Here is a 27,176-nt window from a genome sequence, read left to right on the forward strand (position 1 = left end):
GATAAATTCACATTAAGTAACTAGAACCGAAATGTTTTTTATTGTCATTTTGTTGTGAAGCCCTTTCATCGTGGTGTTGAATGTTGAGTTCCTTGCTAAAGTGGATTATGTTTGGCTTGGAGTTTGACCATTTCTAAGATGCATAGGAGAAGAAAATAAATGGTGGGTACGACTTAATAACTCGTTTCAACGACTTAGTTAATTGGATGGCCACGATTTTTATTTATTTTTTCCCTCTCATGTCACCACGTGAGTGTGAAATTTACCTAGAAAAAGTTGGAGTTTGATGAAGTAGGAAAAAAGTTTTTATCCAGCAGCTCTAGGGGGGTGAAAAGGAAAACATTACGTAAGCGTTGTTGTGTCATGTGACGTTGTGACGTGGGCGTGTCCTAGCTCCGTTTTCCGGAAACATGGAGGCTGTTCTGAGTGATGTTGTAGCTCCTGAGGACCTCAAAGTAAGTTTTACATTATTAAACCTCTTACCTCGTCGCAGAGCGAACATATAAGCCAGTTAATAACTAGCACCGATATCCTCTTACCTTCACTTGTCTCGGTAAAAGCTGACATTGTGGGAAAACTCACCACGTCGACACGTCTGTCGCGTCACGTAGCATGCTAATGCTAATGTCCATGTTTTGGGTTAACACTTGGTTGCCGTCTTAATCAAATTCCCTTTAGTAATCTGTACCTGGTGCCAACAGTAGTTTTACATTTATATGTGGTTACATTAAATTGCACATAGTGGAACAATTAATGTAAATCTTACCCACCAGGATGTAACAGACGCTAAAAGTCGATACTTTTTTCTGATATGTTGAGTGAAACAGAGCGGCTCCTGTTAGCTGGATTTGTCATTTTAAGCTGTTTTTATGAAACTTATTTGTGGTTTTTCTGTTCCAGAAATTCGAGAAGAAGTACAACAACGAGCAGCTGAAGGGATCTGTTTCTAAGGAAACAAAGTTTGAGTATGCTTGGTGTTTAATCAGGAGTAAATACACAGACGACATCAAGAAGGGAGTGTTGCTCTTAGAGGGTAAATAAATGTTTATTATTTAAATTATTCATATTATTTTCCTTTATTTCTTCTAAGTAAACCTGTAGGAACCAGTCACATTCTTTCTGTGGACTGCTTTAGCAAACATGTATGTTTTTTCTCTTGCAGAACTTGTCCACAAATCGTCAAAGGACGACTCCCGGGACTATCTGTTCTACCTTGCAGTGGCCAACTACAGACTCAAAGTCAGTCATCTTTCCAAATATAATATGAATCTTGTATTTTCTTTCATAGCGTGTTCAAAATACTCTCTTCTGTGTGAATGGTCAGAACTTAACAGCTGTGGTGTCTCCTACCCACACCTCACTATTTATAAACAGGTTTACTTCTGTTATCTTCTTATAAACAAACTATTCATACCCATATGTTTAACCATTGAAATATTGGGTCATTTCTATTAGTATTTGAACACATTGTTTAATTTTGTTGTATATTGTTGTTAGTGGATTTTGTATGGTCTTTCTATTGCCTGTCATTTTGACCCCTGCTCAAACCAAACCTGCATTCTGGTACGGCAGTGTGCCTGCCTCTGCTCCCTCCCTGACTGTCCTCTGAAGATAACTAATCAGGACTTTATGGTCTGCAGGTTATAATGGTCTCTTTCTCTGCTTTTAAGCTGTAATCTCTCCAACTATACCTCACGTGCCTCATTCACCTCACGTCTGATCTGCATCGACTTTGATCGTGGCAGATTTGATTTGTTTTCATAATTTTAGGTGACTTCTCTATTCTCTCTCTCCCCCCTCCCCAGGAATATGAAAAAGCCTTGAAGTACATCCGGACTCTCCTGAGGAACGAGCCGGGGAACAAGCAGGCTCTGGAGCTGGAGAAGCTCATCGACAAGGCTTTGAAGAAAGGTAAGCGTGTGGAAAAACAACGTTCTGAAAACGCTCTATAAATCCCCACTCTCACGCCCGCTTGTCGTTGTCCAGACGGCTTGGTCGGCATGGCGATTGTTGGGGGAATCGGACTGGGCGTGGCAGGCTTGGCGGGTCTGATCGGCTTGGCGGTGTCAAAGGGAGCAGCGAAATCCTAACCTGGATAAGAAATGTGTTCTGGACTTATACGTTGACCTCCATTAAGAAAAACAAATAACCAAGTGCTAAAAAGAGGTTTGTTTGAAGTTGAATTTGTGCTGCGACACATTTACAGCAAATAATGGTTGGAAAAAAATGTTTCATACTTTAACAGGGTTGAAAATCACACTTTCTTCTGTTCACATATTAAAGCATGTCAGTCTCTAGCTACTTATCTTACTTCAATTGAATAGGTTGCCATTTGCTTTCTGTATGTATTTCTAAGAATGTACAGGTTTGTTTCATTGTTTATGGATAAAGGAAAGCGTTACTGATGCTGTGTGAACAATAGGAGGTAACATGAAGAGATACTGGCTTAATGTCTGCAGGGAAGTTCAGCTCAAAGCAGTGAACATTTAATCCAGACATGCTCTTTTTTTGTTTATTAAGAATAAGAACTAATAGAATTTACACATTTACTCATGTTAAAAGCTTTCCTGATATTTACTATGTTTAATTATTTTACATCTTGGTAAATAAAACGACTGCGAGAATATTTATGTCACTGTTGTTTTTTTTTTACTGCAAATCATAAAGACTGATAAATTAATTTTTAAGACTTGGGGGGGGGGGGACATAAAATATTGGTGAAATTGAACCTTTTTAATTAAATCATCATTAATATCTGCTGAATTTGCTATATTTTACCTGCAGGCTGGTTGTAATTTGACTTTAACAACAAAGCAGAGCAGCACAGAACCATGAAAGATGTTCAATCTATTTCTGTGTTAAAGATTTACTTGTTTCACTCTCCATTATGTTCAAATCACAATAAAAAAAAACAAATAACAGTTCTCCAGTGTAACTATGCTTGGTTTCAACATTTAAGCAACAATTGAAGAAAATACAATTGTAAAGACATTTCAAGTTTAGTTGGGTTAAGATTAAAATCTAGATGCTGAATTAATCAAACCGTAGTAAATATTCCTTCAAATAATTCAAATATTCTTTAGGTAGTCACTGCTAACCAGAGTCAAGGTTTATGGAAACTTTATTGTGTCAAAACTTCTTTAAAATGTTTTTTTCAATCAATTGGTGAGAGGAGACTTTTGTGCTGGTCAGGTCATAATTCACAACAAGCAAAGTTTCTTACCTTTGATATTTTACAATTGCATAAAACAACCTGTGTTGAAAAGCAATAATTTAAACATCTCTGCATGCACCTAATTTGTACAGCGCCCTCTACAGTTACTGGCAAATTATTGCACCACAAATTTGAAGTGTGAAGATTGATCAGCAAAGCTACTAAAAATTTAATTAAAAATGTTTTCTAAACAGTTCATGAGATTTAATGAAGATATAAAGGTTGGGCCGCAGAACCAAATTCATCAGACGACACTACGTTAAATAAATTAAATATATTTTGCTTCATTTTTTTACTCTGTGGCACCTCAGTATTACTCCGCCAACGTGCTGGACAATTACCTTGGAAACCAGGATCTGCTGCAAACCTCGATTTCAAAAAGGTGCATTAAAGAATATTACACATTAACTGGACATGAAATTGACTGAAATCCAAATGTGCTGCTCCGTTGCGTTGGTACGGGCCGTCATGCTCGGTGTCAAACAATAAAGTGCTGTCGTACTGGATTACACAATAACCTTGATTACAGCGTGATGGGGGCATGCACAGTTGGATTTCTACATGTTGATTACACATTAATATCCTGCAGCACTCAATGAACGTTGGCCCGGTGTAGTGACATGTCACAGTGAGGCTTCTGTAGCCCGGGGCAGATTGATGACCTTACCAAGCTCCTCCCACAACTGACCCACATGACCGCAAGTCTCACAAACAAAGCCTCGCGGCGCGTTGTTTCTATGTAAACATGACTCGATTAGTGCATCATTTCTACCGGATTTTCACAATATATCAGCTACTACAATGGACAGAGGAACTAACAAGTTCATGCCATCATCTGGGAGGAGGTTACTGGTTTCTCAGTCACAAGCTGGTTGCAAACCTGAGGCCAGCAGGTGTCAGTCAGGTATGGTAGATCTGAAATTTGGTTTGATGACCTCAATATGAGAAGCTACAGACCGATAGGAGGAACCAAAGAGCTCCGTAAAGGTAAAGGCAAATCTGAAGTTGGGATATAATTAATTTAATTTCACATAATTACCACGGTAGAAGCCATTTGTTTGTTAAAATTTTATTGTGATAGGCATATTGGACCGAGATGTTTCCCAAAAATTACAGCTGGAGGCAGACCTCACGCTTGAACGAGCTATTCAGATAGCACGCCAAAGCGAACAAATCAAACAGCAGAGCGCGAGTTTGCGTGTGGAACATGCTGTGGACGGAATGAGTCAAGGGAAACAGCATTTTCACACTAAAAAAAGCAACAATGATGCACAATGGTGGAGAAAACCGGAGGTCGGTGAGTCCAAATATCTCCTTACATGCTCTCGCTGTAATAGACAACACGGGAAAATGCAGCCATGCCCAGCTAAGAACAAGAGGTGCCGGAAATGCAATAAAACTGGACATTTTGAAGTTGTCTGCAACAGCAGAACAAAAATGCTGAAAGTCAGTCACTGAGAGGGAGGACATGTTTTTTCTTGGAGCAGTAACTAACCCTAAGCCACCAATAATTGAGCAGCCAGATTCAGAAAATGAGTGGCTTCTAGAGTCACCTGTAAATGGCTGTTCTGTCAGATTTAAAATCAACACAGGTGCAGATATTACAGTGATGCCTCAGGCTGCATTTAGCAGAGTCCAAGATTGGTCATAGCAAGTAAAATGCCACTGGTCACCAGCCCTGGAGGTGAAGTCTGCTGTGTGGGCAAGTTTCTAGCCACAAGTCAGTTTAAGGGACAGAAATACCGGTTCTTTGTTACTGCCATAAAGGAACCCTATGCTCACAACCTGTTGGGGAGGTAGTGTTGCTATGAGGATGGGTTTGGTCAGAAGGATCAACAACATAAACTCCTAGGGGATGTATTTGGGGAAATCAGCCTGCTTAAGTGAGACCCTGTCAAAATAGAACTGAAAGCAGACGCAGAGCCCTATAGCCTGACAACGCCCCACCGCGTCCCATTTCCTCTCCCTTCGAAGGTTGAAACAGAACAGTAGAGGTTACTGAGCCCACTGATTGGTGCGCCCCGATGGTTCCTGTCAAAAAGAAAAACAGAGATCAAGTAAGAGTATGTGTGGATCTGAAACGCCTAAACAAAGCAGTAAAACAAGAGCGCTACATCTTACCAACTTTGGAAGACATTGCTCCAAAGCTGACGGGGGCTAAGGTGTTTTCCACCTTAGACACCTCATGTGGATTTTGACAGATCCCTCTGGATGCAAAGAGCAGAAGACTGACAACATTTATAACCCCTATTGGTAGATTCTGCTTCAGACGACTACCATTTGGAATCACGTCAGTGCCAGAAATCTTTCAAAGACAGTTATCCACTCTGCTTAAGGACCGTGAAGGTGTTGTCGTAGTCATGGACGACATTCTTGTTTATGGACAGACTAAGGAGGAACACGACAACCACCTGAATGCAGTTCTGAAGACCATCAAGAACAGTGACTTGAAGCTGAACAAAGCAAAGTGTCATTTCATCAAATCAGAAACTCAGTACTTCAGTCACATCATCAGTGCGAAGGGCATTAAACCGGACCCGACCAAGGTAGAAGCCATTACACAGATGCAGAGTCCCACAAATGTGGGAAACATTGAGTTTCCTCACATACATGCTGGTTTAGACCTATTAGTGGGCACAAATGCATCTAAACTAATGGAACCTTGGGAGGTGGTTAATAGTAGAGGTGAAGGGCCGTATGCAATCAGAAGCCTCCTAGGATGGGTTATAAATGCTTCAGCAGAAGGTTACAAGGATCTTGAACATGGCTACCCTTCAGTTCATGTCAACAGAACTACAGTTGATAAAATTGAAGAGCTCCTGACAAGCCAATACAACTATGACTTTATTGAGAAGTCCTTTACAGAACAAGATTAAATGTCAAGAGAGGAACAAAAATTCCTAGACATAATGGATCGCTCTGCGCAGCTAGAAAATGGGCATTACAAACTGAAACTGCCTTTCAAAAGGGAAGAACTCTTTATGCCAAACATTTCTGTTGCTCTGCAGCGCATACTTGGTTTGAAAAGGAAATTCAAAAAGAACAGAAATTTTCATAAAGAGTACACAAACGTCATGACTAATGCCATTAATAGTGGACATGCAGAAAGGCAAGGTGTGGTATATACCACATCATGGTGTGTACCATCCACAAAAACATAAGTTGCGTGTGGTGTTTGATTGTGCAGCAGAGTATAAAGGGGTCTTGCTTAACAGTCAGCTTTTACAGGGCCCAAACCTAACTAGCTCATTGGTGGGGGTTCTGGTGAGGTTTCGGCAGGAACATGTGGCATTAATGACAGACATAAAATCCATGTTCCACCAGGTTAAGATGGTGGCTGAGGAGCATGTGGACTTTTTACTCTTCATGTGGTGGCCTCAAGGTAATCTAGAACAAGACCTTGAGGAATACTGTATGACTGTCCACTTATTTGGTGCAGTCTCCTCACCGAGCTGTGCTTGCTATGCTCTCAGAAAGACTGCTGAGGATAATCAGTCCAGCTTCTCAGCAGATGTTGTACTAACAGTCAACAAAAACTTTTACATGGATGACCTCTAAGCCATAATTTCCTTTTGCCAAAAGGAAAGATTCCCTGATGAGTTCGCTGCATTAACATCCCACAACTCAGAAATACCCAGAGGTTGTGCCACCAGCTCTCAAGTTTATGTAGGTCGGGACTTTGACTAGGTCATACCAAAGCAACAGCATGTTTCTATCTAAAACGTGAGGGCTGCAGGTTAAGGCTCTTTTTCCTGTTGAGAGGTGAAATCTAATCTCAAATCTGTTTGAAAACCTCCATTGTGTGAGGATGTGAGTTTTTCTTTGTGTTTGTCAGTTTGTCACAGTTTTTCACGTGTCACGGAGACACGTGAGTCTCCGTGTTGTCTACTTTGATAACCTAACCTAACAAAAAAAAAAAAAGAAAGGGATTTTTTTAGATTGTTCCCACCTGTGGGCGACAGCCCGCCCACCCTGGTTGGGATGTTTTCTGTTTTTTCTGTGGACTCTTGCCCTCCGTCCAGCGCCCCTCCGCCCACCCTGGTTGGGTTGTTTTTTGTTTTTTTTCTCGATACATTACAAGTTATTCTGACTGTTTCTGCATTCCAGAGATTTCTAAAAATGACTAAAATTGATGTGAATAATTTTACAGTATAATTTGTAGACTATAATTCGCACATTTACATTCGACTTTTAGTTAAGAGTTTGGAAAACACTTTGTTTTAAAATACATTTAAAGGCAGTAAATATGTTTCAAGCCCATATGTGAGGAAAAGCTAAAAACATCAAGCAAAAAAAGTATCCATAGAGCAAATCCAGAAAATTCACGAAACCCATTTTTATGAATGAATCTTGAACCTTGAACATCCTGTCCATTTTAAACAGAGCTCCAACATTACGGAACACTTTAACAGTTATACAGAGCCATGTGAATTGGTAAGATTGTTTTCTTCTTTAATAACAAACACTTTAATTTAAAAACTGTGTTTTGTGCTTTCCTGTGTTATCTTAAATTTTGAAATTGGGTTGATGTTCTGAAACACTTAAGTGTGACAAACATGCAAAATGTTGGGAAATCAGGAAACACTATTCCACACCACTGTAAGTAAATATTAATATCTTATCACATTGATCTAATTTGGAAGCATACAAATAAAAACTGTTTTGATATGATTTGATTTTGTGACAGGAGAGAATTACTGTAGAGGTAATGTACACCTCATTACCCAGAGTACAAATCTTTCTGAAACAGAAACACACATGTGGACTTACCTTAAAATTGAGCATTTAAACTTTATAGATAACAATATGTTGCTTCTCTTTTATTTTTTCTAACAATTTGGAGTTATTTTTATTTTACTTGAAATGTAAATGTTTTATTTTGTGAAACAAACACTATGAAAATCCATATTTAGGTTGCGACTGGAGAGAATATTATATGCATCTAATTTATTTGTTTTACAAGAATTTCATCACAAAATTTTAATATAAATTTTTTAAAAAGTCCACAAAATATTTCCTACACATTTCTTAAGGTCAATGCACATCCTGTCCTGCTGGATCAGTTTTGACCTTATAAAAGTAGAGAAACACTAATCAGCTACAAAAACCCTCATAAACAATGGATTCAGTTCAGGAGATGTGGAAAGACATTGGAGTTATATATATATACCGTATACAGTATATATACAGTACAGACCAAACGTTTGGACACATCTTTCCAATTCAATGGGTTTTCTTTATTTTCATGACTATTTATAAGGCAAGAAATCCCACTTATTAACCTGACAGGGCACACCTATGAAGTGAAAACCATTTCAGGTGACTACCTCTTGAAGCTCATCAAGAAAATGCAGAGTGTGTGCAAAGCAGTAATCACAGCAAAAGGTTGCTACTTTGAAGAAACTAGAATATAAGGGGTATTTTCAGTTGTTTTACACTTTTTTATTTAGTGCATATTTCCACATGTGTTATTCGTAGTTTTGATGCCTTCAGTGTGAATCTACAATGTCAATAGTCATGAAAATAAAGGAAACTCATTGAATTAAAAAGGTGTGTCCAAACTTTTGGTCTGTACTGTGTATATACAGTATATATACATACAACATTTGCAGCAAGAGATGACTGACGTAAAGTAATTTTAGAAACCTGTGTGTTCCTGTCTCTGTGTCTTTTGTTCTCTACTCTTTGTTATTCTGTTTTATCTCTATTACCTTTATATTCAGTTGTTGGATTCCCAGAACCTTTTGTCCTGAGCAGGAGCGATAATTATCAGACATTTCTAGGAACCGTCAGTTTGATCTTTTTTTTTTTTTTAAAGCATTACATTTGTGGCTTCAAACATGCTCTGGAGATCTCTAAAAAAAAAAGTTCCTCCCTGAAACTTGGCCTGCCCTATTTCTAGATCTTTGTTGTTGACCTTTAAACAAATGAATTTGCGCCTTTATGAATTCTCTCCCTTCTACCAGATTGACAGCTGGGCCTCAACTACAGGCTAAGATTTATCTTCAATATTATCAGCTGGGCCAACTTAAAGCAATCAGAGGATTTGTCAGCGCTGACCCAGATTCCATCACTGGGTGTTATTAATGAGGTCCAACAAACACAGAAACTTTGAGATAAACTAGAGAACTGTGAATTTTTTGTCTCTGCATTTCTGCTTGTTAACCATTGAGATTATTCCAGTTAGATGTTGACGTTGTCGCCCTGCGTTCTATTTTTTTTATGAGAGATCTTCTCATATAACCAAGTTCAAATCAACAGTCCAATTTATTAAAGTCAAATAAGTGATCCATTGTTTAGGATCAACAGAGAAATGGTTTTCCATTACAGTGCTGGTCCACTTCTATACGTCCTTAAGGGACCACACATTATGGCCCCGGACAATAGCTTTTGATTCCTTTTAGCACCTAGATGAGCTACGCCCTAAAGAGAGAGTTCCCCTGTAGTGCAATTTCCATACCCGTACATGTGCGTGTGTGTGTGTGTGTGTGGGTGTGTGTGCGTGGGTGTGGGTGTGTGTGTGTGTGTGTGGGTGGGTGTGTGTGTGTGTGTGTGGGACAGAGGGAGAGAGTAAAATAGAGGGTAGTGGGAGGAGAAACCGCCAGTCATATAAATGAATACAGTGAACCCTCGTTTTTCGCGTGGGTTGCGTTCCGAAAAGAACCCGTTATAGGCGAAATCCATGAAGTAGTTACCTTTATTTTTTACAATTATTATACAGCATAATTAAATACTCTACATTGAAACCAAAAAACAAAGCCTGTTTTCAGGCCTAAGCAAATTTTTTTTTAGCAAATAGAACGCTTTCTTACAAATAACTACAGTAAAACAATCATTTTAATCATCAATACGAAGTACAGTAGGACGAATTGTGACTCGCGTCACTTGGATCTGGATCTGGGTAATCTATCACTGTTCCTCTGACTGTGACGCTGCGGCCTGACTCCCGCTCTCTAGTGTCTTTTTCTTCTGAAGCCTGTAATGCAGGTGTGTTTTTTCGAAAGAAGAACATAGTTATCGGTAGTTGTTGTCGCTCTTTTTTTCTTCTGGGCAAAAACATTTTTAAAAATTTGCTGTATTACGTATTTTTAAATACCACAACGTTATTGGCACACAGGTAGAGAAGAAGCGCGGAGACTGTTTAGTCAATCAGGACACAGAATACAATGCTCTATAAAAAAAATCTGCACAAAAAAATCCGCGAAGCTGCGAGTCCGTGAAAGGTGAACCGCGTTATAGCGAGGGTTCACTGTATACATATCTGAGGATCCAGACACATTACACAGAGGTTATTGTCAACTCAACGGAGGGTCTCGCTTTTGGAGCTAATTTTTTTTTCCCAAATTAACCGAAAAGAGAGAAGAAGGAAAGAAAACAGACTTGGATCTGGGTATTCTATCATTTTCTTTTGATTATCTGAGAGTTGGACTGAAGAAACGGTCATGGATCCAGTTGTGGAAGTAGTGGCTTTGTTTCTGGGGTTCGTCGGATGGATAATGGTCGGGGTCGCGCTGGCACATCCTTACTGGAAGGTGGCCAGCGACGACGGGAACGTCATCACCACCTCCACCATCTACGAAAACCTGTGGATGTCCTGCGCCTCGGATTCAACCGGGGTCAGTGACTGCAGGGAGTTCCCATCGCTGCTTGCCTTGAATGGTAGGTTTAAAAAAAATCTACAACAAAAGATGTAACAAGAGACTTTATATATAAATATATATTTATTCTACCAACTCAAATTACCAGAGACTTTACCTTGAAGATTTTATCTATAAAAAGGATTTATATAACGAGATGTGGAGGTTAAATGATAAGAAGATTTTATAGGTTTGAGGAGACTATAAACTTTCCTCCACCGCCACAGATAAGGACTTTAATTTACTCATTTTTTCCTGGTTTATTCCTCCAGGTTATATCCAGGCCTCCCGTGCCCTGATGATTGCATCCATGGTATTGGGCACCTTCGGCCTTGTGGGGTCCCTGGTCGGAATCAAGTGTTCAAGATCATGGGGAGAAAACTATATTCTCAAAGGGAGGATTGCAGGCACCGCTGGGGTTCTCTTCATCCTGCAAGGTAAGAAAACAGATTCAAGAACATCCATCAGGGAAGCTTGCTGATAATTACGACTTGCTGATTCACTGCTCTATAGAAAGATAAAGAAACTTCTCTAACGGGACAATAAATCAGGATATGGTTTTATTGCGCATTTAAATCATTCCTCCATAAAATTTTCACTGGGTTCCTTAAAGAACCGGGTTAAATGGACTGGCAGCTTTCTAGCATTTTTATTTCTAACAAAAGGTCTTTGCACCATGGTCTCGGTGTCGTGGTACGCCTTTAACATCACCCAGGACTTCTTTGACCCCTTCTATCCGGGAATCAAGTAAGATGCAGCAGTAAAGCTGCTTAAAGTTGCACAGTAGAGCTTTAAGAAAGACATCAGCTGACCGTTTGTCTCTCCGCCTCAGGTATGAAATAGGAGAAGGACTTTACATCGGCTGGTGCTCTGCCCTGCTCGCCATTGTCGGAGGAGTCTGTCTCTCCTGCTCCTGCAAAGCAGGCACAAAGGAAAAATAGTGAGTTCCCATCCATGTTGTGTTTAATACTCAGAGAGCTGAAAAAAAGTGTCTGCCGAATGCACAGTTACAGTTTGACGAGGCCAAGTTGTTGATTAACTGCAATTAATCGAAGTCCTTAATAAGCAGCACACTGAGAAGCATGGCTCGAATTACTGTGAACTGGCTGAAACATTATAAATACTCCAAGAGTAAAAACAAAAATGAGATTCAATCAGAGCTACTGGAAACGCTGCAGACTGATTTTGTCTTGAGGTGGAAATACCAGGAAGAGGTCAGGGGTCGGCAACTTGTTCGGTCCAAAGAGCCATTTGTAACATTGATCCCACTAGAGCTGCAAATCCTCCTTGACCCTTAAGAAAAAGATAACTAATCTGGCTCTTTAGAAAAAAAAGGCAAATTTTAAAAAATGTGTTCACTGTTGAAAAAACACACTTTTATACTAGAACAAGATTAAATAAATCACACAGATTTCATCTGAGTGACTTTAAAGGACTTGCCATAAAAACATTTCAACCATTAGTGCCATCTGCAATGGAAATCTTACACATATTATTGAATCAGACACATGGACTGATTAATTTAGCATTTAATGTAACCTCGTTATTTAAAAGAAGAGGGCTAATTTCTTTATAAATTTTGGTAAAGTTTGTCAGGTGGAAAAAGAGCCATAAGTAGCTCTAGACTCCTGGTTTAGGTGAAAAATAAAGATTCAAGCATTCACTTGGTTTTAAACTGTTCGACTTTAGCGCCATCTAGTGTTGCAATAAAAACAGAGTGACAACCAGCCTGTATGCATTGCATAAAATCAAGTGTTTACAAATACAGCAGCAAAAAAAATCCAAAAAACATGTTATTGGTGTAACCTTAGAAGGCTGACTTTATCAGGATATTGTTACAAATACATTACAAAACTGAAATTTTGTCCTAATGTGTGAAAAATCAACCCTAGGAGGCAAAAACATTGTATTTTATGCTGACAAAGTTTGTTTCCTTTTGAATCCAAATCAGTCAGTGCCAATCAAATTCTGCTATTGCAAAGTAATTAATGAAGTAATCATCAACAAAATAATTAAACAACTTAAGTTTGAAAAATTGTATGTGAATGGAGAGAAGAGAAGTTTGACCATAATGCCCTTCACCATGTTTGCAGAAAACCAGACAGCACATCAGGTCAAAGCCTTATGCAAACTATCAGGCACAGTGGTGGAAGAGTGATGACACGGGACATGATGCAATCTTAGAGTCACTCATGAAATTCACTGTATACCAAACCATATTTAGAGCTAAATATGAGGCAATCCAAAGTTTGGCATTTTGGATTTCTTTCTGGTAATTTAACAATAAATGTGTTTATGTTTGAGTTTGCATTTACCTTTACTTTAAGACCCAGAGAAGACCAACTCTTTTACTAGTTGATGCATCAACATATAATATAAAAACTGAGAGTGAACCTTTTGACACGACTGTCTCTGATATCAAAAGAGAGAACCAGTGTGTAAATCTTATTTTTCTTACAGTGCATTACTCTCAACTATCAACTGTGTTTTGTTTTGTTTTGTTTTTTGCAGCCCCTTGCGTTATCATGACAGAGGAATAGTGTACTCTGGAGCTGCACCAAGCAGAAGCGCCGCAGCCAGCACTTATGAACGAAACGCTTACGTCTGAGCAGGATGGCATTTTTCTGACATCTTCTCACTTTTTATTCTGTACATAAATCGTTCATTGTTTTTTTTTTACTCTTTCTGCTGGCCTTGTTGTCCATGGCTGTGAACTTGCACCATTTGCTTACTGTTGGCAGTAACTGTAATGTATAGAGTCACAATTTCTGATGAATTTCCTGTATAAATCATTACTAAGGCCGATGATATAAACACTGTACAGAGCTGTTTTGCTTTTCTCTCTGCCACAACACAGACTGAGTCATTTTACCATTTATGTTTGATGAAATCAACATGTGGGCATTTACCAAAACAATAAATCATGCTTTGATCTTCATAAACAAGGACATATATTTATGTGGTCAAAATAGAGATGTTTCTGGTTTAATTTGTGTTGTTTTGTACAGTTTTGTAATGTACCGTAAGGAGAGGATGGAGAACAATTGTTTTGCTTCAATTGTATTGTTTTTTTTTTACTATTGAAGACAATAAAATATGTGAACAAGACAACGCAACAAGCTATCTGAAGGAAAACAGGATGAGGTTTACGGAGGATCTCACCACAGCTGACAAGCTCTGCTGGAAAAACTGGCCATTAATTGAGGCAGCCAGGAAGGAAGGAAAAAAGGCCCACGTTGCTGGACTCTGCGTGATCACTGAGGGAAAAGAAGTCAAGTCACCGCTGTGTGTCCATAAGGACAGGAATGACCCCCTTCTGACTGATAATTGACGTCCGATCTGCCTTCTTAACAACCACTATAAAATTCTAGTTAGATTTTTTGTGATGAAGATGAAAAGTGTTCTTAACCTTATAATTGATGAAACTAAAAATGGTTTCATGACACAAATACATATAGCTAACAACATCAGGCTAGTGTTGGATCTGATTGACTATGCAGATTTGTGCCATGATGACAGCCTTATATTATTTTTAGATTTCCGTAAAGCCTTTGACATAATTGAACATAATTTTATTTTTCAAACATTAGAGAAATTTGGTTTTATAAATACCCCACAAATATATATATATATGACACAAATACCCCACAGTATGTATCGTCCTCTGACATACAGGTCGAAACGAGGCTTCCTTGTAAATGCCTGTCCAATTCTGTTCAACACAACTTAATGGCGACTTTGTTAGACGTTAAATTGAACGACAGTGTAGCTTTAGCTTCTGTGATTGACTAGCTGAACGTGATTATTCTGGAAGTTTCTCCTGGCAGTGAACTTGCACTTTGCACTGAACGTGAACTAACGGTCGGCTGGCCAGCCTGTAACGGTAAAGGGAACAAAGATACATATTTGCTTTAAATAATTAATTAAGGTGAGCAAACTGTTAAACTTCGTATGAAAATGAGTATATTATTTGTATTAACACGTTATTAGAGGTTAAAAAAGAACAAATGTTGCCGTTTTGGCAAGCTAGGATGGTTCTACTTTCATGAATGAACATAACGGAGCAGTCCTCCATTGCTTTGTCTTTATCGCCGCTGAAACGTGCCAGACGGATAAATGAGTGTTTGTGTCGAGGACTTTAACCCGCTGACGATCTCTCTCAGCGGCCACAGCGGTGGTCTCGGTCCCCTCTTCTCCACCACCGCTACCCCCACATCTCCATTGGGAATTGCAGGAGTCGTTCCAGTTCATTACACTGGTGGGCCTCTCTGAATCACCGAGCCCTGCGTGCATGCAGCGGCCGCCCCCCGGCGTTTCGTCGGCGGACCGCACTGCTGCACGGCTAGGCGGGAATCACGGAGGCTCCGGAGTGAGGAGGAGGCGGAGGGAGGCTGTTGTTGCTGCTGCGCACTAACAAAGGCGGGCACACAATAAAATCTGACAGACCTAGCTTATCAAGCAGCCAGTATTTTGGCTGCGCTTTAACGCTTAGCTTGTTTCTTTTTTTTAAAAAGGGGCAGCTATCTCCACTTGCCTATCAGTGGCTCTCCTCGCTGCATAAACCCAGGTCAGATTGCAGGTTAAACGGGAAAACTGTGAGTGAAAACGGTCAGACATATTCACATAATTTATTCATTGAAATACTGTGTAAAACCTGCTGTTATGTGATTATAATAAATTAAATTAATCACTTGGGTAATAGCGACGAGAGAGTGGTAGAGTTTGACTGGCTGAAAAAAAATGGCAGATTTGCATTTATACACTAAAAGAAAAGTGTTCATTTTTATAAATACAGAAATAACCTTCAGGTTATTTGTACAAATCAGTTCATATCAATTGTAATCTCTACAGGACAAACAGATTAAATTTAACTCCAACTACAATTTCATTTATAAAAATTAAACTGGCTTTGGGTAGGTGGGTAGAAATTATGCAGCACTTAAAAAAAAAAAAACATTAGACTGCAAATGTGAGGCTCCCAAATTGGATTTTCCAAAGAGTCACAAAAGAGGATTTGATTGTTGCAATGCCAAATAAAGATGTTTCTACTTAAAAACGTTTCCCGAGGGCAGAACCACTGCTGCTTTGGACAATTCATTTACTGTTTGAACGGGAGTCCCACAACTGATCCTATCAGAAACATGTGGACGTTGTCATCCCTGATCAGCCAATCAGGTGGAAGGTAGTGCAGCAGTGCACATGAAAACCAGCTCAGGTCAACCACCCAGAAAAAAACAAAATCTCTAAAACATTAACAGTTCATTTGTCCATCACGTGGTAGTTCAGCTTTAGACGGAGAAACTGTCCAGAACAGTCCATCTAACAAAGTGAGAGACCAATCTGCTACTATGACAGGTACGTCCATCGAGTCTCATCTCTTTAAAAAACTCTCTTATTAGCCATGTGGCTCTTTTTAAATACAGTATTTGTTTTGTTAAAGGCTAATCCTGTATTTTCTGCTCAGATAAAGTGACAGAGCTGGTCTCAAAGTGCCTACAGGCCCGAGACTTGGCTTACTGTCCCTACAGCCGCTTCCCTGTCGGTGCTGCTCTTTTAACAGCAGATGGCGCCATTGTCACAGGTAGGAAACAAACAGGTGGCTCCAACAGAAAATCGCGTAAATACAGTGTTCAACCTGCTGTTATGTGATTATAATAAATTTAATTAAATAAATCACATGGGGAATGGCAACGAGAGAGTAGTAAAGTTTGACTGGCGGAAAAAATGGCAGATTTATACACTAAAAGAAAAGTGTTAATTTTTTATAAATACAGAAATAAAGTTCAGCTTATTTGTACAAATCAGTTCATATCAGTTGTAATCTCTACAGGACAAACAGATTCAATTTAACTCCAACTACAATTTCATTTTAAAAAATTAAACTGGCTCTGGGTAGGTGGGTAGAAATTATGCAGCACTTTAAAAAATAAAAATAAAACAGCTCTAGATGTTTTGTTATTTCCAGGTTGTAATGTGGAGAATGCCTCCTATGGTCTGACCGTGTGTGCCGAGAGGACGGCCATCCAGAGAGCTGTAGCTGAGGGACATAGACAGTTCACCGCCATCGCTGTAACATGGTGAGACACTCACAACTTCATGCCGGTCAAAATTCAAACAGTATCATAGTCATTTATTCATTTTCCTTTCTACTTAGTGATATCAAAGACCGTTTTGTTGGACCGTGTGGAGCATGCAGACAGGTTCTGATGGAGGTGAGATTATGCAGAGAACTGTTCTGTGTTTTCATACGTTCTGCATGATAGTAGAAGGCGCTTAGAAAAGTTGAATCATTCAAAGGGTCGTGTAGATATTTTGTAAGACAGAATTTACTGGAAATGAGAAAAAAAAATGTCTCTTTGTTTAGTAAAAGATGCTTATGTTTATTTTTTGTTTGTTTGTTTTACTGTTTCTGGTATTCTTCCACTGAAATAGAAGATTAGTTTTTATTTTAATGCTTTCTACACATCTTTGCATGGATAAAATAATTTTAGGATGGCCTGAACTTAATCAGTGACCCAAAAGTTATACTTTTCTTCCTATTCTGTCTCTCATATGTAATGTTGACAACATAGTCACATATAAAGTTGAACTTATTAGACTTCATTCCTTCATTCTTCATTCCTAGACTTCATTCCATGATTTTATTCCAATTAGCCTTAATAAGCGCTTGAGTTCAGTAGGCATAGATCAAATAGTGAAACTTCAGGGGGAGTTAGGTGTGTCAGAGCACCAGAGGACTCTCTGTTCTGATAAGATTTGGGAAATAGTTCCTGACTCAGTCTGAAATTAAGTTGCCCGGTGAATAACAGTGATGGCAGTTCTTCTTACATCACTGGTTCTCTCCTGTTCTTCCTCCCCACAGTTTGGATCAAACTGGACTGTGTATTTGACTAAGCCGGATGGAACTTACAAAGAAACTCATCTTCATGAACTGCTGCCTTTAGCATTTTCCCCTGAACACCTCGCAAAGAACTGAAAACACTTCCACTGCACCTCTGGATGGCCTGAGGCTCCATGATTTTATTCCAACTAGCCTAGAAAAAACAGTAAATATGAAAACCTGCTGTAGACCTACTACAAACATGTAACCATGCAGTTGATGTAAGTCTATTGTAGTAAAAAAAAAAGAAAAGAAAAAACAACTGTCAAGTTTGTAGTAAGCCAGAAATTGATAAAACTATAATTTTGTTTTTCAAATTCATTTTCAGGCCTATATCAAATTAGAAGAAATAGATTATTAATATCATGTAATATTAATATTAAATTGATATAAAATATTACTGTTATATAATACTATTATACATAATAATGATTATAATAATGTATAATAACTATAACTGTTATAATAATAATAATAATTTGTTAATAGCAAAATGTACAATAAAAAAAAAATAATTATTTCTATTATGGTTGTTGTTGCTGTTATTGTTGTTGTGGTAGGTTCCTTAAATGGCTATATATTTTACTGTTTATTTTGTTTCCATCAACAGGACAAACTTATTTGTCTGTCAGAGGTATAATGACGAGCAGGAAAGAAATTGTCCTGATCGAATAACAGATTACAAAGATAAATTCACATTAAGTAACTAGAACCGAAATGTTTTTTATTGTCATTTTGTTGTGAAGCCCTTTCATCGTGGTGTTGAATGTTGAGTTCCTTGCTAAAGTGGATTATGTTTGGCTTGGAGTTTGACCATTTCTAAGATGCATAGGAGAAGAAAATAAATGGTGGGTACGACTTAATAACTCGTTTCAACGACTTAGTTAATTGGATGGCCACGATTTTTATTTATTTATTTTTTCCCTCTCATGTCACCACGTGAGTGTGAAATTTACCTAGAAAAAGTTGGAGTTGGATGAAGTAGGAAAAAAGTCTTTATCCAGCAGCTCTAGGGGGGTGAAAAGGAAAACATTACGTAAGCGTTGTTGTGTCATGTGACGTTGTGACGTGGGCGTGTCCTAGCTCCGTTTTCCGGAAACATGGAGGCTGTTCTGAGTGATGTTGTAGCTCCTGAGGACCTCAAAGTAAGTTTTACATTATTAAACCTCTTACCTCGTCGCAGAGCGAACATATAAGCCAATTAATAACTAGCACCGATATCCTCTTACCTTCACTTGTCTCGGTAAAAGCTGACATTGTGGGAAATCTCACCACGTCTGTCGCGTCACGTAGCATGCTAATGCTAATGTCCATGTTTTGGGTTAACACTTGGTTGCCGTCTTAATTAAATTCACTTTAGTAATCTGTACCTGGTGCCAACAGTAGTTTCACATTTATATGTATTTACATTAAATTGCACATAGTGGAACAATTAATGTAAATCTTACCCACCAGGATGTAACAGACGCTAAAAGTCGATACTTTTTTCTGATATGTTGTAATTTTAATCCCTTTTTATGAAACTTATTTGTGGTTTTTCTGTTCCAGAAATTCGAGAAGAAGTACAACAACGAGCAGCTGAAGGGATCTGTTTCCAAGGAAACAAAGTTTGAGTATGCTTGGTGTTTAATCAGGAGTAAACACACAGACGACATCAAGAAGGGAGTGTTGCTCGGGTAAATAAATGTTTATTATTTAAATTATTCATATTATTTTTCTTTATTTCTTCTAAGTAAACCTGTAGGAACCAGTCACATTCTTTCTGTGGACTACTTTAGCAAACATATATGTTTTTTGTCTTGCAGAACTTGTCCACAAATCGTCAAAGGACGACTCCCGGGACTATCTGTTCTACCTTGCAGTGGCCAACTACAGACTCAAAGTCAGTCATCTTTCCAAATATAATATGAATATTGTATTTTCTTTCATAACGTGTTCAAAATACTCTCTTCTGTGTGAATGGTCAGAACTTAACAGCTGTGGTGTCTCCTACCCACACCTCACTATTTATAAACAGGTTTACTTCTGTTATCTTCTTATAAACAAACTATTCATACCCATATGTTTAACCATTGCATATTGGGTCATTTATATTAGTATTTGAATTTTTAATGAACACATTGTTTAATTTTGTTGTATGTTGTTGTTAGTGGATTTTGTATGCTGTTTCTATTGCCTGTCATTTTGACTCCTGCTCAAACCAAAGTAACTCTGAATGACAACCTGCAAACGCATGTTATTTACTGGAGTCATATAATCACACTTTCTTGTAGCCGGATGTATGTAAATTATAGAAAATGAATTAACTAATTTAAGTCAGTGGTTACAAAACTATCAAACTAGAAACCATAGGGTTGGCAGGCATAAACTAAATCAAAAACGTAAAGCATAAATAGGGTGAAATTTCCAACCCCAAAAGTAAAGAAAAGCAAGAAAAAGAAAGGTGTCTAAGAATGTTTAATGGATGATTTCATTACCCATAATTCTTACTCCCTTCTTTTGATACAAACACAGACATATAACTGAGTCACTTCTAAAACAATAAGGCAGTGTCTGCTGATTCAAGCATGTTACCGGTGATGCAGCTAGATGTCACTGTGAGTCTGAAAAGTTAATACTTTGAGGTTTTCTTTTGGCATCAGTACATTTAAAGTTAAACTATTTTAATGTGTATATTTAACCGTTATATTTTAACTTTTTCCTATTGATTGTTTCATGTTCAGTCACAGATCCATACTTTTTGCATAACTGAGATGAAACACTACTTTAATTTGAAAGATTGTTTCTTTTTGGGCTAATAATAACCCTTAAGTATTTTATCTTTTGCTATTTCAAATATTTTCACAAATATTTTCAAGTGTCTGTCAGAGGTTTACACCCATTTACCTGGTGTTTTTTTACACCAGGGTGGACTAATTAGACAGCTTGTTCTCAGAGTTTCTAATATCTGATTTATGTGTTTGTGGGGGGGGGGTTCCTCACCTGCATTCTGGTACGGCAGTGTGCCTGCCTCTGCTCCCTCCCTGACTGTCCTCTGAAGATAACTAATCAGGACTTTATGGTCTGCAGGTTATAATGGTCTCTTTCTCTGTTTTTAAGCTGTAATCTCTCCAACTATACCTCACGTGCCTCATTCACCTCACGTCTGATCTGCATCGACTTTGATCGTGGCAGATTTGATTTGTTTTCATAATTTTAGGTGACTTCTCTATTCTCTCTCTCCCCCCTCCCCAGGAATATGAAAAAGCCTTGAAGTACATCCGGACTCTCCTGAGGAACGAGCCGGGGAACAAGCAGGCTCTGGAGCTGGAGAAGCTCATCGACAAGGCTTTGAAGAAAGGTAAGCGTGTGAAATACAACGTTCTGAAAACGCTCTATAAATCCCCACTCTCACGCCCGCTTGTCGTTGTCCAGACGGCTTGGTCGGCATGGCGATTGTTGGGGGAATCGGACTGGGCGTGGCAGGCTTGGCGGGTCTGATCGGCTTGGCGGTGTCAAAGGGAGCAGCGAAATCCTAACCTGGATAAGAAATGTGTTCTGGACTTATACGTTGACCTCCATTAAGAAAAACAAATAACCAAGTGCTAAAAAGAGGTTTGTTTGAAGTTGAATTTGTGCTGCGACACATTTACAGCAAATAATGGTTGGAAAAAAATGTTTCATACTTTAACAGGGTTGAAAATCACATTTTCTTCTGTTCACATATTAAAGCATGTCAGTCTCTAGCTACTTATCTTACTTCAGTTGAATAGGTTGCCATTTGCTTTCTGTATGTATTTCTAAGAATGTACAGGTTTGTTTCATTGTTTATGGATAAAGGAAAGCGTTACTGATGCTGTGTGAACAATAGGAGGTAACATGAAGAGATACTGGCTTAATGTCTGCAGGGAAGTTCAGCTCAAAGCAGTGAACATTTAATCCAGACATGCTCTTTTTTTGTTTATTCAGAATAAGAACTAATAGAATTTACACATTTACTCGTGTTAAAAGCTTTCCTGATATTTACTATATTTAATTGTTTTACATCTTGGTAGATAAAACAACTGCGAGAATATTTATGTCACTGTTGTTGTTTTTTTACTGCAAATCATAAAGACGGATAAATTAATTTTTCCAAAAAAAAAAATCAAATCAAATTTTATTTGTATAGCACATTTCAGCAGCAAGGCATTTCAAAGTGCTTTACATCATATCAAACACAAAAACACAATGCAACATAGAATCAACAATCAAAACACGACATTAAGTCAGGTTCCATCAATAAATTTGTAATTGATTACGTTTCAAATACAATCCTGAACAGGTGGGTTTTTAGTCAAGTTTGCATCCATAGAAGGTTTACCTGTTACACTCCTACTGTGTTATATGGAGCAAAATACCTATTGCTATTTTTAGAGATTTAATGAAGATATAAAGGCTGAGTTACAGAACCAAATTCATCAGACGACACTGCGTTAAAATAAATTAAATATATTTTTCTTCATTTTTTTACTTTTACTCTGTGACACCTCAGTGTTACTCCGCCAACTTGCTGGAAACCAGGATCTGCTGCAAACCTCGATTTCAAAAAGGTGCATAAAAGAATATTACACATTAACTGGACATGAAATTGACTGAAATCCAAATGTGCTGCTCCATTGTGTTGGTACGGGCCGTCAGGCTCGGTGTCAAACAATAAAGTGCTGTCGTACTGGATTACACAATAACCTTGATTACAGCGTGATGGGGGCATGCACATTGTTCCCAGTTGCATTTCTACATGTTGATTACACATTAATATCCTGCAGCACTCAATGAACGTTGGCCCGGTAACTCAAACTCACCGGAGCGTATCTGAATTAGCACTGCTCTGATAAATCATTGAGGGCAAAATGTGTTTTCAGTCTCAGGTTTCCTGGGTTCTTCTCATATGTTCCTGTTTCTCTCTCCTAGCGACATCTTTTCCGTTAAACAGATCATTTTCCCTGACAGGTCTGGTGAGTTTCGGTGTCGTCAGACGGGTTAATGAGTTACCCCTCCCGAAGTTGAAAACAGTACAAACAGCTGATAGCCTCTATAAGCCTTCCTGTTGTAAAATCAAGCCGAGAACTTGAATCTCTCTGGAGTCTGAGGCATGTCTGATAGAACCTCCGAGAACCCGGGCAGCGTGTTTCTGTCCAAACCCGTATCAGTGAGGCCGTTAAATGCTGCCGGTGTCCGCCTCCATTTTTAATTAGGCCAATAAAAGACGTCGATTAGGCTGGAACTATGACGGACTTTAGCCTCATTGTGAGTCTAATGACTGAAATTTTGGCCTAATTAATGAGGAGCAGCGGGTTCAGATAACTGGAAAATTTTCCGCTCTTCAAAGCAGAACAAAGGACAAGCTTACGCAAAGTTCAGGTATCCGCTTTGCTTTGAGCCACTCGTAAATAACAACTCCTCTTATTTACATAACTCAGCTAAAATTGTATTTTCTCACATTAGTTTTCACAAGCATTTTTCTTACAGAGTCATCCACAATTCCTAAAAAATAAATTCTTATGGCGACCAAGAGGCCACATTTTGCTGCTGTTTTTGAACTTCAAAAATCTTATTAATGTCCTCCATCCAAGCTTTTTTGGGTCAGTCCCAGATGTTTCAGACTTTTTAAAAACATTGCTCAGACAGTAGAAAAGAGTTATTTCAGCAAGTAGCCATTTCCTGATCAATCAAGATCAGCATACTTCTGCCTTTCCCGTCTTCCCCATTTTGAAGAGTTTTGATTGGGATTAGAAAAAGATTAGATTTTTCACATTTTTTCTTGTGAGAAGGCTGCACTCTAATTGTCATATCTAAATGTCGCTCTATATGAGAGAAGCGTAATAAGTGAAAATCCTTTTCAAAAGAGACAGGCCTGTTCTGTTTCAGTCTGAATGGTAAAGCTGCAACCGACTATGACTCGCCCAGGTAAAAAATAAAAGTAAGAGGATTAAAGAAAATCATTAAATTAACTAGAAAAGATTGAATTATGGAAAGCAGAAGCCACTCAAGACATCTCTGAACTTTTGCTACAAGACAGACAAAAGTAAACTGAGCATATTTTTGCCCAGAACATCTCATATTTACAGGCCCATTCAATAAATTAAAATATTGTGTAAAGATTCATTTATTTCAGGAATTTAATTCACTAAATGAAACAGTGAAACATATTTTCAAGCAGTTTCTCTTACATATAAATTTCTGCTAATAGCTAATGTAAACACGACATTAAGTTTGAAAGATTTGACTAAAGTTACCTGAAGTTTCACCAGGAAGTGGCCGTGACTTCTTGCACACTTCCAGAGGGAATATCAACCAGACGGCTTTCTCTCGGCTCAGAGATGTGGGGTTCTTATTAATAGAGAAGCTTCCAGATTTATGTTTTTTAAGATAAGTAACTATTAGAGATGCCATTGAGAAAAAGCTTTTAATAACTAAACTAAAATGTATTTTTAATAGCTAGCAGATACAGGTCTCAAGGTTATTTGTGGTTCCCAATGGAAGAACCTTTATTTATCAAGCTCTTCTCATGTGAAACCAGCTGCTTTGTTCGCCATATAAATCAGATTATAGGTCAGCCTACTTAAATACTTAATATTAGGACTTCTAGAAAATTTGTTTCTATAATTTGATATAGTTTAAATCAATCAGGGTCAAGTGAAAAGGTGCGTCTGGAAAGTGTTCAACAGCTCAAATCCACATTTTGTGGGAGCGGTTGGTCAGATCTGACAGTTGCCTGGCAACAGCCTATCAATTATTATTGTGTTTTGAATGTTGCCCGAATCTGATTGGTGGAGAGAATGTAGAATCATTTCCGTTCTTTTTGAACGGCTGCCTTAAAAAAACAAAAGAACACAGTGCAGACCTTTGAATCCTCCCACTACAATGAACTGTTTGACATGACACACATAATCTGCCATATCCAAAACTTTGGCTTATAATGTTGTTTTTATTTTCGATTTTCCATCACTGCTCTGGTGTATCTCGAATGTTTGGTTTATTTTTGAACATTATGTGTCATTTTTGAACATTATGTGTCCTTTTCTTTCTTCATTAAAGAAAAGGGATTCTCAAAAATAGATGAAGTATTCCTCCAAAAATCTGGTGCAATAATTATTAAGCAGTTCAGAACAGACTCTGTTTAAACATTTATCTGTGCACTCTTCCATGATGCTCCTCATCATCGCATGTTCATCTGATGTCCCTTTGCGTGGTCCGTTCCTGGAAAGCTAGTGGAAAAACTTACAGCCTTTCCGGGTATCACTTCACAAGTCATATAAATTATTGTTTTTCAAAGGTAAAGCCTGAGTGAAATCTGATTTTAAACTTTTAAACCCTCAGCAGTCACTCATGCAGTCGGAGGAGCTGTAAAACACGCTTCGCAAACAGTTTGGTCGTAAAACGGGCCGTTTATGGACATGGAGCAGGACCCGTGTTTTAGAGCAGCTCAGGTGTCAGTGACATTGGTGAGGGTGTTTTATTTGTTTGGTTTTAACAAGGATGTAAATGTCTAAATTTGATATATTGATCAGGATGCAGAGCTATAAGTAATCCCCTGTCATTTATACCTGTAGCGTTCTCCATTGTATTGTTAGACGTGTTGTTTACTTGCCAGTTCAATACGAAGCCAAAGCTTTGTATTTGTACTCTGAAAAATGATGCAGCGTTTTGCTAAAGCATTATATTTTTTATCTTTTGTCCCACTTCTACCACAACCTCAGTGTATTATTAATTTGGTTTTATTGTGATAGACCAACAATAAGTAATGCATGATTAGGAAGGGGAAGCCAAAGGATAAATGGTTACATCAGTGTTCAGGTTGTGCCACCAGCTCTCAAGTTTATGTAGGTCTGGACTTTGACTAGGTCATTCCAAAGCAACAACATGTTTCGATCTAAAACGTGATGGCTGTACATTAAGGCTCTTTTTCCTGTTGAGAGGTGAAATCTAATCTCAAATCTTATGTTTGAAAACCTCCATTGTGTGAGGATTTGAGTTTTTCTGTGTGTTTATTTTGGGTTTCTGTGTCTATTGAGTCTCCGTGTTGTCCTGTCTATCCCTTGATTGTTCCCAGCTGTGGGAACAATCTAGGGGTCGACAGCCCGCCCACCCTGGTTGGGTTGTTTTTTGTTTTTTCTGTGGACTCTTGCCCTCCGTCCAGCGCCCCTCCGCCCACCCTGGTTGGGTTGTTTTTTGTTTTTTTTCTCGATACATTACGAGTTATTCTGACTGTTTCTGCATTCCAGAGATTTCTAAAAGTGACTAAAATTGATGTGAATAATTTTACAGTATAATTTGTAGACTATAATTCGCACATTTACATTCGACTTTTAGTTAAGAGTTTGGAATATACTTTGTTTTAAAATACATTTAAAGGCAGTAAATATGTTTCAAGCCCAAATGTGAGGAAAAGCTAAAAACATCAAGCAAAAAAAGTATCCATAGAGCAAATCTAGAAAATTCTCGAAACCCATTTTTATGAATGAATCTTGAATCTTGAACATCCTGTCCATTTTAAACAGAGCTCCAACATTAAACAACACTTTAACAATTATACAGAGCCATGTGAATTGGTAAGATTGTTTTCTTCTTTAATAACAAACACTTTAATTTAAAAACTGTGTTTTGTGCTTTCCTGTGTTATCTTAAATTTTGAAATTGGGTTGATGTTCTGAAACACTTAAGTGTGACAAACATGCAAAATGTTGGGAAATCAGGAAACACTATTCCACACCACTGTAAGTAAATATTAATATCTTTTCACATTGATCTAATTTGGGAGCATACAAATAAAAACTGTTTTGATATGATTTGATTTTGTGACAGGAGAGAATTACTGTAGAGGTAATGTACACCTCATTACCCAGAGTACAAATCTTTCTGAAACAGAAACACACATGTGGACTTAGCTTAAAATTGAGCATTTAAACTTTATAGATAACAATATGTTGCTTCTCTTTTATTTTTTCTAACAATTTGGAGTTATTTTTATTTGACTTGAAATGCAAATGTTTTATTTTGTGAAACAAACACTATGAAAATCCATATTTAGGCTGCGACTGGAGAGAATATTATATGCATCTAATTTATTTGTTTTAAAAGAATTTCATCACAAATTTTTTATTTATTTTTTCTCCCCTCCAGGGGGTCATTTTGTGGGCTCTAGTGTCCCTTATATGAAAGTAGACAGGAAAGGGGGAGAAGACATGTGGCAAAGGTTGCCGGGTCAGGGAATCGAACCCACGACGACCGCGTCGAGGACTCAAGTCCTCCAAACGTGGGTCGCACTATCCCCTATGCCACCATCACAAATTTTTAGTATAAATTTAAAAAAAAAAACAGTCCACAAAATATTTCCTAAACATTTCTGAAGGTCAATGCACATCCTGTCTTGCTGGATCAGTTTTGATCTTATAAAAGTAGAGAAACACTAATCAGCTGCAGA

At 38.2% G+C, this 27,176-nt stretch overlaps 4 protein-coding genes and 1 long non-coding RNA gene across 6 annotated transcripts; 4 read left to right on the forward strand and 1 right to left on the reverse strand.

Moving 5' to 3' along the window:
* The first annotated feature begins 334 nt into the window (after positions 1–334).
* fis1 (fission, mitochondrial 1) lies at positions 335–2,626 on the forward strand. The gene is made up of 5 exons (XM_032583421.1): positions 335–455; positions 901–1,033; positions 1,163–1,239; positions 1,806–1,911; positions 1,987–2,626. The coding sequence occupies exons 1-5, from the start codon at positions 411–413 to the stop codon at positions 2,088–2,090; spliced, it is 465 nt and encodes a 154-aa protein (XP_032439312.1). The 5' UTR covers positions 335–410; the 3' UTR covers positions 2,091–2,626.
* On the reverse strand, positions 1,155–20,966 carry LOC116732868 (uncharacterized). The gene is made up of 2 exons (XR_004341899.1): positions 20,714–20,966; positions 1,155–1,553 (listed from the first exon to the last, which is right to left on the reverse strand). It is a non-coding gene; the product is annotated as an uncharacterized LOC116732868 (long non-coding RNA).
* On the forward strand, positions 9,809–13,958 carry LOC116732863 (claudin-15-like). The gene is made up of 5 exons (XM_032583420.1): positions 9,809–10,873; positions 11,124–11,288; positions 11,517–11,598; positions 11,684–11,791; positions 13,363–13,958. The coding sequence occupies exons 1-5, from the start codon at positions 10,657–10,659 to the stop codon at positions 13,457–13,459; spliced, it is 669 nt and encodes a 222-aa protein (XP_032439311.1). The 5' UTR covers positions 9,809–10,656; the 3' UTR covers positions 13,460–13,958.
* On the forward strand, positions 15,021–17,988 carry LOC116732865 (cytidine deaminase-like). The gene is made up of 5 exons (XM_032583422.1): positions 15,021–16,206; positions 16,316–16,432; positions 16,817–16,928; positions 17,006–17,063; positions 17,714–17,988. Exons 1-5 carry the CDS (start codon positions 16,200–16,202, stop codon positions 17,825–17,827), a joined length of 408 nt encoding a protein of 135 aa, XP_032439313.1. The 5' UTR covers positions 15,021–16,199; the 3' UTR covers positions 17,828–17,988.
* LOC116732866 (mitochondrial fission 1 protein-like) lies at positions 18,758–21,785 on the forward strand. Of its 2 annotated transcripts, none has more exons than XM_032583423.1 (5): positions 18,758–18,876; positions 19,280–19,404; positions 19,529–19,613; positions 20,966–21,071; positions 21,146–21,785. In XM_032583423.1, exons 1-5 carry the CDS (start codon positions 18,832–18,834, stop codon positions 21,247–21,249), a joined length of 465 nt encoding a protein of 154 aa, XP_032439314.1. In that variant the 5' UTR covers positions 18,758–18,831; the 3' UTR covers positions 21,250–21,785. The 2 variants fall into 2 exon arrangements, 1 of the variants encoding a protein (XP_032439314.1); XR_004341898.1 differs by having other exon boundaries at positions 18,797–18,880; positions 19,280–19,407; positions 19,537–19,613.
* Positions 21,786–27,176: the final 5,391 nt, after the last annotated feature.

Source organism: Xiphophorus hellerii, chromosome 14, assembly GCF_003331165.1.
Source record: "Xiphophorus hellerii strain 12219 chromosome 14, Xiphophorus_hellerii-4.1, whole genome shotgun sequence".
NCBI lineage: Eukaryota > Metazoa > Chordata > Actinopteri > Cyprinodontiformes > Poeciliidae > Xiphophorus > Xiphophorus hellerii.